Raw genomic sequence first — 12,630 nt, forward strand, 5'->3', positions numbered from 1 at the left:
GTGAGTACCTGCCACAGTGGGAGACAGAGCTGACGGGATGTACTCTCCAATTCCCTTTAGTCCCATTTCCTGTTCCCCATCCTGGCCTGGCATCCAAGTATCCTTGATCCGGGTCGTTAGGTCATCTCGGTACCAACTCCCACCTGTGCCCTTTACTAACACTAGCGGGCCAGAGAGGCTGAACTCCCAAATCTTCACTCAGCAGAGATCTTCTAGAGAAAGAACTTCGATGGCTAAACTTGAAGAAGCCCTCGCCTTCCACGGAGATCTCTAGTGAGATAAGATTTCAGGGCAGGTGGACTTTGAGGAGATTCCAGAATGCTGGAAGCCAGGTCTATACCCCACAGTAAGAAGAATAGGAAATCCAGGTATTCCCCCAAGGAAATGACTGAGCCAGGTCACACCACAGTCAACAAAAGCCATCCAGCACACAGTGCTTCCAGTCTGCTTCTTGGTGCTCAACACTTATCTGTGTGGCAGTTGGGGATCACTAGGCATTTGAAAAAAGTTTCCAGTATGAAAGATGGATATCAGAACAAATAGATATAACAGAGCAACTTGGAGGAAACAGACACTATGAATGAAAAAAATGATGAAAACGTGAATATCATCAGTGAGGTAGGAGAGGCTATTAACCCAAGAAACAAGAAGTGATTGCTATAAAAAAGGAACATTAAAAGACCAATAAAGAGCTCGTTAAAAAAAGAGGAAGAAAAGAGGGAGAAGGAGAAGAAGTGTGGCTGGTTTTTGGAAACCACCTTAAAAAACTGCAAAGCCCTTGCCACAGATGAACACCTCCATTCCACTGTCCTCAGAGTCACTTTTGGGTGACTCTCTGGGTCCTTTAGAAACCTCAAAGCCATTCTTCATCCTCCCTAAGAGTAACCTTCTACAAAGACTACTGCATTGGCTTCCCATTGTGCTTAGAATCACATCCACACTCACCACGTGTCACCATGTCACCACCACTCCTCCTGTTAAAGTTCTTCTCTGGTTCCCTCTCACCTTCAGACTAAATTCTAACTAAGCTCCTTATGCCCTTCACCGTCTGCTTCTGGCTTCATCTTTTACTGCTCTATTCCCACCTCTAGAATTCTCTATGCTCAGTCTGTACCAACCCCCACGTCTCTTCTCTCATTGCCGTTGCCACTTCCTGTCTGCATTAGCCTTCTCCTTCACCTGACCTACCCAGCCTTCAAAACGCACCTCAGAGTCTTTTTTCAGAAGCTTTCCCTGGGCTTCTGTTCTCTTCCCGTAGAATTCCACAGCTCCCGGCGGCCATTCTTCCACCATAGAGTGGCGACACTGTGTGATCACCGGCAATTGGATTTTTTGTTTGTCTTAGGAATGTCGGTGGTTTTTTGTTTGCTTGTTTTTGTTTGTTTCATTTTGGTAGCTCCATCATTTAGTATAGTGCTGGGTGCTTAGTAAGGACTTCAGTAATACATTTGTATTAAAATGAATGCATGATTGAATTACTGAATGAAGCTCCAAAAATGGTGGCGGTTTTCACAGGGATGGCCAATCAGGAAAGATAACTGTGGACGACTACGGGGCCAGAACAGGCAAGTCACCTGGCATGATGAGGCAGCTCAACATCAACGGAGCTCTGTATGTGGGTAAGTGACCTTGACCTTTGAGGAAACCTAAATTAGGCCAGTGCGTTTTCTTTTTAGCCTTCCGTTTGTCATGCTGGGGTTTCCCAAAGCTGTGTACTTCACTGGGTCGGTCAGATACTTGGAAATCAGGAAGCTCTCCAGATATTCCATTCTTCCATTTTCTGAACTTCTGACTCACGGCTGAGGGGTCAGGAAGCACTTAGATGATTTTGTGCTGTGGACCGATCCACCAGGAAAACCCTGCTTTTCTTGTTTATAGAACAGGAGCCTGCTAAATATAGCTCCTTGAATTCTCCCTGAGGAAGGAGGATCTGTCTTTCCGGCCCCCTCAGAGTTAGAATGCGTGGTATTTTTGTACATAGCTTAGAGCCCACTAACGCTGACACATCAACGTGAAAAGATACCTCTATCTGTATGATATTTCCTACAAGTGAACTTAATCGAAAGCATTCAACATCAGTGTATTTCTCTTGGTTTAAGATAACATCACCTCTCACCACACATACTACATTTTGTTGACATTATACGACATTTCAAAATGTACCAGGTACTATTTGGTTTTAAGTGGTCAACTAGGTCAGAAATCACTTATGAGGTGGCTACTTCTAGGCTCTGATTGTGTATCAAATTGATCCAAGTCAGCTTGTTCCTTCAAGGTTAATTATAAATTAGACAGCTGCGATGTCCTGAGTTCTAGGTACCGCAGCCTCACCTATCCTGTCGGCTGAGGGACGCCTTGGTCAGCAGACACTCAGGCATACTGAAGAGACATCCTTCCCTTTGACTCACGTCATCTTCCTTTGGCCTCCTGGCAGGTGGAATGAAAGAAATTGCTCTGCACACTAACAGGCAGTACACGCGAGGCCTCGTGGGCTGCATTTCTCATTTCACCCTGTCCACCGATTACCACATTTCCCTCGTGGAAGACGCCGTGGATGGGAAAAACATCAACACTTGTGGAGCCCAGTAACACCAGTTGGCTCTGCCCAAGGGACAGAACCTTCTATCCTGAGAAACCCGGGGGCTCCAACACCTTGCCTGACACCACACACAGAGGCACGGGGACCAGGTGTGTTTCCTTTCATCAAGGAGCAAGTACACCCTGATGGGAAACTAGGACCAAGACAGGAGTCCCTGGGTGGCCTTTCCTGCTGACACTCTGTGGGCCAAACCCAACGGAATGCTCTGTGTAGGAAGCATCGGACTTCGTCCATTGAATGTGTAAGTGGCCGCCAGAGATCACACATCACGGCGAATTTCCGAGGCTGTCTGCTGTAGCTCAATGACTGTGTTGTGATTCATAGTTTGTAAGAAAAAAAAAAAAGAAAGAAGGGAAAAAAAAAGAGAGAGAGACCCAAAGGGCAGTATTAAAATACTTCTCTCCTCCCCTGACTCTTGACACTCTTACTGATAGCAGAATGACCGTAAGACCTTGAACCTCAAATTTCTCTACTTTGGCCCACGAATTACTAGGATTAACCCCTTCCCCTCCTCACTGGCTTGTTCAATGTGCTCTGACTATGAAAATAAGGATTAAGGGAGACTCGAGATAGAATCCTAATTATAAAGCTGCACCCTGGAAGTTTACCTTTAATGAGAAGTCCTTACTTTTTATAATGCAAATCTAAGAAAAGGGGCACCATGCCTTTGTAGCTGTCCTTTTGTATGTGTATATTTTTATAGCTACAGATTGTCCACACAGTATACTTTTGCAGGTTTGGGTGGACAACCCTGAATTCTTTGCACACTCACTAAGAATTTTCTCCCAAAGGAGACTTGTCTGGGCCCTTTGTGGCATCAGCAGAGCGGGGTAGGTAACTTGGGGTGGGCACTTTGTGGAGCTGACTGTTCTCTCTCGGTAAATGATGACTCAAGGAGGTGACTGTGAAGCTTCCAGAAGCAGCAGATGGAAAGGCACATGTATTACTGAGGTGGGTCACTGTCATTCTGGTTCGAAGTGGGGGGGGTGTCTGTAGTGAACTTGAATAAAGAAGATGAACAAGGCTACAACACATTCATTTAGTCGTTCGTTCACCTGTGGAGGGGTTACGGGTCCCTCCCGAGGCGGTGTCTAGAAATGGACACGAATACAGTCAGTGCTTCTCAGGCTGGTCTGAGCATCTGGGCAAGAACCAGAGCAGCGGGGCTGCTTCCTTCTGAGCCATCACAGTGCCACGCGGTGACCCCGGAAACAGCTGGCTCACTGGCAGATCCCCACGGCAGGACTTGCCAAGGGCAGGTGAGATGAATGCTACCACCAAAGAGGTGGGAAATGCGAGCCACCTCACACAAGTGCCTGTAATTAGTCCCATCGTGACTCTGCTCTTGCTTGCAGGCGGTCAGCGAAGGCTTCGAGCTTTGTGCCAAGCACAGTTTTAGGCACATTAAGGGTTCTAAAACAATGAATAAATAAACTAGAGACGTTCGCCTTGAGCGTCACCCTTCCGCCTCCTGTCTTTGGGAACCTTCGATGACCAGAATCCTTCCTCTCAGGGCAATAATGCTCACAGCAACAGCGATTCCTCCTCTCCTGCGTACATCACCTGTGAGTGCGGAGTGGAGAAAGCCACGTGGTAGCGAGTGGGTGTCACCCACAGGTGACCTCCCCGTCACCCTCACCTCAACACCGTTTCCTTGGAGACATCCGGGGTCAGTGCTTCCCAAGATATAATGGAGTTGCTTTCACAACTCCAATTGATTCACATTTTGAATCGATTAAAAAAAAAAGTCACGGTGATTTTGGAAAAATGTCCAGTTGAGCTGAAGCCAGAAGAGTTGTGCTGCGGATGGGCTGTTGTGCCCTGCAAGTGTCATCCTGAGAAAAAGCACGGTAACCCGGGGCTGGGGGTCCGGGAGTGACGGACAGGATGAATTGCCTTTCCCTAGGTGGGCTAGAAAAACAGGCGTGACACGTGATGAAATCAGAGCCGTAGAGAGGCTGCGGGTGAGAAGGCAGCAGAATAGGGGGACCCAAGAGGAGCTGATCACGTGGGAGGGCTCCACGTGGGAGAACAGGGTAAGAGACAGTATATCCCAAGCTCTTTCACCCTCTCAGTGGCCAAAATTTGGGAAACATGGGATGAGTTTATAGCAGAGGTGGTTGGGGGAATATAAACTTTGTCCTGAAGCTGCGGGATTAGACCCGACTTCAGATGGGCAGGACAGCCGAGGAGAACTCAGCCTGGTTTTGTGGGTCCCCCGGTTTCCTCTCTAAGTGTATCTGCTGTCTGTCGCCACAATAATGCTGCACGACAGACAACCACAGAACCTCAGCGGCATACCGCAAGGTGTGCGGACTGCTTCCATGCCTCGAGGGGTCAGCTTGGCATTTCTGCTGATCCTGGCTGGGCTTGACTAGGCGGTCCTTCTGGTTTCAGTGGGTCTCGTTCACACGTGTAGGGTGGCTCGCTTATCGTCGCCTTGGCTGGGATGGGGAGATGACTTGGGTTTGCTCCACCCTCCTGCTGGACCCGTGAGCTAGGCTGACATGCCCTGCACACGGTGATGGAGGAGGCGGAGAGCACCGGAACTGAGGTCTAAGGCGTTTTACAGCCGGGGATTGGAACTGCCTCATGTCGCCTTTGCCACATTGCGCTAGTCAAAGTCCGTACGCTCAAGAGATGAAGCAGTAGACTCTGTCTCCATTGTGAGAGCAACTACAAAGTCACGCAGCACCGGGCATGGATTCAGGGAGGGTGGAAAATTAGGGCCGTTAGTGCAACCAATCCCCCACCGCAAGTCCTGTGCTGTTGGGGAAATGATGCAACAGGGATGAGGTGAGCCCTGGCAGGAGTTCATCCGTGGGGTCCCTGGGGCTGGGCGGAGGCCTGGGAGGTGGTGGTCACGGGCCCAGCGAGGGGAGCAGCGCCTGCCTCTTCCAGCCCCGCCTGCTGTGCCCCTGCTGTGCCCCCTTGGTCCACCTGCTGCCTGGTACCTGGCAGCCGTGTTGTCATGCTGAGGAGGAGGGCCTGGCAGGGGATGGGATCTGCGCCACGGCTTTTGGGCAGCGGCTCTGTGCAGGGGCATGTCGGGGAAGGCTGGCTGCGCGCTTGGCTTTAGGAAGAGCTTTGAGGAGAAGCCAGGGAGCTCGGAGGTTAACGCCATCCCTGTCCCGCCCAGGAAGGATATTATGAAGCCTGGGTTACTGAAAAGCTTTTGTCCCACAATCAGCATCTGAGAAAATTCTCCAGAACTTCCCATGTGTTCTAAGCAAGGACGGCTGGGGTGCTGTCAAGAAGGGGAAGGGTAAGCTGTGACAAAGTGAGAGAATGGCATGGACATATATACACTACCAAACGTAAAATAGCTAGCTAGTGGGAAGCAGCCGCATAGCACAGGGAGATCAGCTGGGTGCTTTGTGTCCACCTAGAGGGATGGCATAGGGAGGGTGGGAGGGAGACGCAAGAGGGAGGGGATATGGGGATATGTGTATATGTATAGCTGATTCACTTTGTTATAAAGCAGAAACTAACACACCATTGTAAAGCAATTATACTCCAATAAAGATGTTAAAAAAAAAAGGGGGACTGTTCTTGCTTTTCTTACAAAAACTGACTTGCGCACCGGCACGTGCTTCCTCTAAGCTCGCCTGGGGGCTCTTTCTCAGAAAGGTCTGCGGGGTCATCTTTGTCCCCGTGCTGCCCCAGGGCCCGAGGCGCGGCAGCTTGGTGACTCTGCGACTCAGGCACCTCTGAGCAGCTGCCGGTCTCCCACCCCCTTCTTTGCCTTCCATTTCTGGGCCGGGGCCTGTCCAGCCCCCAGGCCCCTCCAACACAAACAGGCCCTCTGCTTTCCACATGCCCACAGCCCGGGCTTCTGAGGAACCGGTGCTTCCCTTCCGGTCCCCTCGCCTCCCTCCCTCCCTCCACCGCCCACCTCTTCTCCTCTCCCCGTTGCAAGGAGCCATCTCCTCCCCGAGTGGGCGGAGGGATCTCGGAAATGTGCCCGGAGCTGGCGGGCCCAGTGCTTTCCACTTGGAGGAAGTGCTGCATTTTTCACCTTTCACCCAGAAAAATAGGATTCTCAGCAAGCTTGTTTTTAGCAGAGAGAGCTCCCAAAGGAAAGAGAAGAGCGGGTAGGAGGGGCTCGCAGCCCCTCGCAGAGCTCTGACAGCCGGCCCCCTGCCGCCAAGGCTGCTGTCCCCGGGGAGGGAAGCACAAAGGGGCAGCCTGGGGCGGGGGCTGGCTGAGGGGGAGAATAAAGGCAGAGAATTCCAGCTCCACATGGAAAGACGATTCATCCTTGAGGAGAGGGGCTTGGACGGAGCATTTACTGCTTGCTTCCCCGTCCCTTCCTGGTCTCTTCTAGGAAAACCCAGTCGCTGCCCTTGCAGGTGTGTGTGGGGGGGCGGGTAAGGTGTGTGCCCTGAGACAGCCAGTCCCTTAGCTGAGAAGGGTGTGTGTTTAGCTTGTCAAAGGCAGGAAAGAAGAGCTCTAGGACTACCATCCAGAAGGAGCCCAGAGGGACGACGGCTGCCAGCACGGAGTCCAAGATGAGAATCCGAAGTAAGGGATTTGTGCTTTCAGCCCAGTCTGCATCGTTACTTGCCAAGATGGGAAAGGGCGGTCATTCAAGTGCATCAGCACTGGGTATTCTAGCTCGCACTGAACAAACAAGGGAAATATTAGTGGCCCTGCCTCAGCCTCGGGGAGGCCCTGGAGTACGAGGTCGGAAGGCATTTAAGCTGGTGCGTCCTGGTGGAAGTGACAGGCTGTCATTAGGAAGTTCCAGTTTACAGGTGGCTGCATTCAGGCAGCAAAATGACTAATCCAGTTCTACAGCATGGTCTCGCTGCTGAGACAGGCCCTGTGAGTAACTGCACTTCAACCTCATGTTCAAAGAATGTTCACATATTTGATCTCAGCAACAGCCCTCCTTTGATGACAGCCAGAGCACATGGGCAAGGCCAGTTTGACTCACAAAGACGAACGCTGGCCAGAAAGACCGAGTGACTTGCTGCTGGTCCTACAACAGGACACAACCACGGTGCTTCACTGGAACTTTGCTACCCCTTAGCCAACCTTCAGTCAGATGCAGCGGCCCGTGGCTTGTTCGGGGCGCTCTGGGGCTCCCTCCGGTTAGCTGTCATTGGCAGGAGAGTCTTGTGGGTGAGGGGCATTTGGGCAGAGGCCAGTCCCCTAGTGTCTGCCTGCTGGGCTCTCATCACAGCTCCAAGTCTGCTTTCTTCCAAAGCTCTCCCATCGCAAGGACTGTGGGTTGAACAAATCTGAAAGCAGAGACCAGAGCCACTCCATCGGAGAGGGATTCAGGGCCCCCGACGGGCAATGAGGTCTGGGCTTGAAGTCTTTTCCTTCTCTCCTCTGGCTTCTCCTCCACAAATAACCTCCAGCACTCAGGGGAGTTGCTGCAAGCTATTTCCAAGCAGTGGTGTGCTCCCCTGGGCCCCTGCCCAGCCCTGGCCAAGCTGAGGGCAGCAGGAGCAGGGCAGGCAGCAGAAACAAACTCCCTGCCTCTCCTCCTGCCCTTGCTAAGACATCTGTATCCTAGAAAGTGCACGGCTCCCAGGAGCACCCGCCTTTTCCTGGAAAGACGTGCGAGGAACTATGTGTCTCAGCCCTTGGGCTGCGTTTGCTGCCTTTCTTGTTGCCTCTTTTTGTCTCTCTGACTTGATCAAGGTCCAAAAGGTTCACCAAGGCACAGAGATCTTTGAACACGTGGTAAGGCCTCCCCCCATGTCCCAGCTGCCCACCTTCAAGCAAGGGCCCGGCCTGGGGCTCTGGCCGCCTCGGACAGCCTGGTGCTAAGGGGCTGCACCTCCAGCTTAGCTAAAGGAGGACTTGGACGGGAATATCTGTGAGAAGGAAGGCCAGGGAAGCGCAAGGAATCTGCTCATCTACGCTCACTTAGGAAAAAAAACAACTGGCACCAGGCCAGAGGATTAGCTGTGGAAAGGCCTGTTAGGAAACTGGCTGAAGGAAAGTAGAGGCAGAGTAAAGGGACTCTCAGACAAGAGGACTGTGGAGGAGAGAGGGTGAGGGTACAAGGCCTGCTGCACGGTGACTCCCAGCCCTGGTGGCAGGCATTCCTTGCTCTCACAGACCTTAGGGTTCACGGGGCAACTGTGGGCAGGGTGGGTATGAAACGGGGGGCACTGTCCAGTAGAGTGGAAAATGTGCCCACTAGTTGTCCAGGCCACATATTCGCCTCAGAAGTAAGAATAAGCTGTGTGATCTCCTGGTCCAGCGCCTCAGAGGATTTGCCCAGGGTTGGGGCCTGATTCACGGTCACATGACTACCTCTGGCCTGGAAGCCTGAGGTCCTCGGAGTGCGTTCGGAGGCTGTGGGGTTGTTAGGATAGGGTGGGGATGCGAAATGATTTCCTGGATCCTCACAAGCACTGCTGGAGCGGCCCCTCCGTGGATACTCACTCTATGCAAACCAACCTGGACGAGGCACTGGGGAGACATAAAGGCCAGTGAAGTCTCTGTTCCTCAAACCAGCATCGGCCAGGCCTGTGGGGTCCTTGGAGGCTCGGGCCCTCTTCCAAGCCCACTGGGCACCTGCTTCTTCAAAGGCAGCAGGAGACCGTCTTTCTGAGAGGCCTGGTCTCTCTTGTAAGAGCTCTCCTGATTAGGTTAGGCCTGCCCTGTGCGGCCTCCCTTTTCATTAACACAGGGTCCACTGATGAGTAACCTGATCGTGGGAGTGCCTTCCTGTCATAGGCACAGGCCGGGCCGCACTCCAGGGGTGGGATTGTACCAGGGACCATCTTAGAATCTGCCTCCGCCAACCCTCTTCACCTCTGACCCCAGTCTCTCCCACCTCCAGACCGCACTTCCCCAGAGACCTGCTTTGTTTCCTTCAAGTGCACTTTACGTCATGTGCTCTTCCATCCGAAGAATGTGCCACAGTCTGCTACTTCCCCAAACCATGAGTCAAACCAAGACTCCCAGGATAAGAGAACTTCTATTCCCAGAGAGCATGGCAGTCTTTTACAATTTCTCCTTATATCAATAAATATTGCAGTATCCTGTTTCCCCTGGGTCCTGGAACTGTCACCAATGACTAGGGGCCCAGCTTGGAATTCAGTGGAGGAGCCCTGAGCAGCCCCTGTTCCAAGCTCCTGCTGGCCGCCCCATCATCCTAGAGGAAACGGCACGTAAGCAGTAGAACTCTGCGTTAGGTCAAAATCTTCATGAGTCGCTCAGTGGTGAAAAGCACATATGACAGCATAGGAAAGCTGGTCTGGGAGTTCTTGAGCATCACGGGCCAGTGGCACCTAGTGTGAATTCAAGTGTGGCTTCTTAATGCTGAAAAAAATCAGTGCCAAACAGCTTCACCTGAGTTTTAAAGTCATCCATTATTTAATGAAAAGTGTGAACAGTAGAAACGTCCAGAATGCTGAATTTAAAGAATTCATCTGTGCTTTGGAATCTTATATATCCATGAAAGAATAATGCCATAAAATATCCTATCAATATTCAAAGATTTTCAAAATGTTATATATAAGAATCAAGATTGGGCTTCCCTGGTGGCGCAGTGGTTTGAGAGTCCGCCTGCCGATGCGGGGGACACGGGTTCGTGCCCCGGTCCGGGAAGATCCCACATGCCGCGGAGCGGCTGGGCCCGTGAGCCATGGCCGCTGAGCCTGCGCGTCTGGAGCCTGTGCTCTGCAATGGGAGAGGCCACAGCAGTGGGAGGCCCGCGTACCGCAAAAAAAAAGAAAGAAAGAAAAAGAAGTTCCAAAGTAGAATATACAATATAATTATATATGTATGCATACAGGTACAAACATATGAAAATATGTGTAAATATATATATACATACACATTCACATAGAAAAATGTCTGAAAGGACAAAAAGTAAAACGCTAAAAATAGCTAACGCTGCATGAGAAGGTTGAGGGATTTTTTTTCTTTTTCCTTTTATCTATTCTCTAGCTTTTCTTCAGGGAGTCTATAGTGCCAATTTATTGTTCTGTCCACTCAGAATATCACCTTCCTTCTTTTGGGGGACTGGTCCTCTTCCAACTCTAACGATGTGGTACTTGTGGAAGTGGCCCTTGAATAGAACTTCTGTTGGGCCACACGACTGGACCAGCGATGGACACGTGACACAGGCCAGGCCAACCAGAGTCCTCCCTGGGAGCCGGGAGGAAGGGCACCCTCTCCTCTCTGAATGTAAGGCTGTAGACTTGGAGGAGCCTGGAACCATGGGTCCAGCTCTTTGGGGACGTCTGGCCTGAGAGCTTCGGTGTAGAGGAGAGCTATGTGTCAGTTCTGGGTGGAGTACGAGACTATAGCCCAGTGCAGCCTGCAGCAAGTACCAGGGCACCTGCCCATCAAGTAAATGCCTGGGAGATGGGGCAAGGACCGTCTCCTAGAGAAGCAGATATGCGATTGGGGAGAGAGAGATGGGGGCAGGAACGAATCGCTTGATGATGCAAATTGTCACTTGGAAGGATGGAGAGAACCCGACAGAGAGGGTGAAATACATTTTAAAGCGGGAGGAGGTGGGGAATGGGCAGTGGGTGGGAGAAGGGCCCTAACCTGTGGTCACTTCCAATAAAGCCCATTTATCCCCTATCTGCTCCTGTCAAAGAGCTAACAGGATGAGGGCAAATCTCCTTTGAGGAGAACAAAGGGTAGCTGCATGCAACAAATACTGGAGCATCTACCATGAACAGCAGGATCTTCTCCCAGATGACCTGGGAAGACTCCTTCCTCTTCCGAGGCATGCCAGCTCCGCGAGGACTGCCCTGTCTTTCCATCCTTGGAGACTCTTCCACAGGCGTGTCACCTCTCTGGAAGATAACATTTCTAATATCTAGGGAAACGTATTAAACTGCTTTTTCTTTCAAGGCGCAATTGTTGAAAGAATATTCATCAAGCACTTGTGATGCGGCGGACACTACGCTAAGCTCTGTGGATGCAGCCGTTCGACTCCTGCTATCAACCGAAGCCTTAGGCGTGTGCTCAGACCGCGGAGAGGTGGGCGCGCTGGGAAGGCAGACGACGGGGCTCCCAGGAGCCTGGAAAGACTTACTGGCAGCGCCGCTTAGACGGGGACCGGAAGTTACCCAAGTGAAGAAAGGTGAAGGCTACAGCATCGGGTCCCATGGGAAGAGATCCCGTGCTTTAATTAGCAGGCCTCCTGCTGGCTAACTCCCCTCTGGGTACCTGAGAGATGTCACTAAACTAAGGCGCATCTGAGCCAGTTTTAAGGCATTTACATCTTTAAGGTGCTGGTCAGAAAGTCCGAGGTGCTCCTGAGGTTTCTCAAGGGATAGAGGAGCATGTAACAACCCGACATCTGTTCTGTCGGGAGTGTTGTGTCCGCTACCTGGCATCCCCGCAACTGCGCAAAGGTACGTGATCAAGGCCCACAGCTCGGAGCTGAGGTCAATGAGGTGAGAGGTGGAGGAATTTTTCTGGGGTTGCCCAGGTAGTCAGTGGTGGTGAAACTGGCCGGGAGCCAGGGCTGCGCAGCTCACACGAGGCAGCCGCTGCCCGGGGCGTGACACCTGCAGAAGCCACAGAAAAGGAAAGGAGCCACAAAAGGTGACTGAGAAAGTCAGACTCCAGGTACATCTCTGAAGAGGGTGCGTCGTCTGCACTGGTCCTTGGGCAATTTGGGACAGGAAGGGCCACGTGTTAATGCTCTGCTTCTTCAAGGCTTCCCGCCTCTCCATCAACTCGAGGAAAATGTGGGTGGGGTGTGTGTGCAAGGCCTCTAGCGCCAGGAAGAGAACCAGACCCGCCCTGTTTCTGAAGGCTGAGTCCAGAGTGAAGACCCAGCTCTGCGGCCGAGATCAAGTTAGCTGGGGACAGCAGGGGGAAAAGGTTTCAATGTCAGCTGAGACTTGAAATTCTTTCTCATCTTGCAAACTTGTGGGGATGGATAATTACGAGCTCCATTGCACGGCAGTTGTACTCATTTTAACATGATTCCCACTTAACAGTTTCTATCAAAATCATCCTTAAAAGCTTTTCTTGTTTCTTTAATCTGAAAGTAATTACTCTGGGATAAAAATCATCTCAGGTTTAATCCC

The 12,630-nt window shown here is 51.5% G+C and overlaps 1 protein-coding gene across 2 annotated transcripts in view; it reads left to right on the plus strand.

The window, feature by feature from the left end:
* The window catches only part of EGFLAM (EGF like, fibronectin type III and laminin G domains), a 170,377-nt gene extending 166,755 nt beyond the window's left edge, over positions 1–3,622 (plus strand). For both annotated transcript variants that reach the window (XM_019930125.3, XM_073802068.1), the window contains 2 exons: positions 1,516–1,619; positions 2,435–3,622. In XM_019930125.3, coding sequence (XP_019785684.1) covers positions 1,516–1,619; positions 2,435–2,589 — 259 coding nt within the window. In that variant the 3' untranslated portion in view covers positions 2,590–3,622. The remainder of the gene's footprint in view (positions 1–1,515; positions 1,620–2,434) is intronic.
* The last annotated feature ends 9,008 nt before the right edge of the window (positions 3,623–12,630 follow it).

The sequence above is a fragment of the Tursiops truncatus genome, chromosome 3 (genome assembly GCF_011762595.2).
Source record: "Tursiops truncatus isolate mTurTru1 chromosome 3, mTurTru1.mat.Y, whole genome shotgun sequence".
Lineage (NCBI taxonomy): Eukaryota > Metazoa > Chordata > Mammalia > Artiodactyla > Delphinidae > Tursiops > Tursiops truncatus.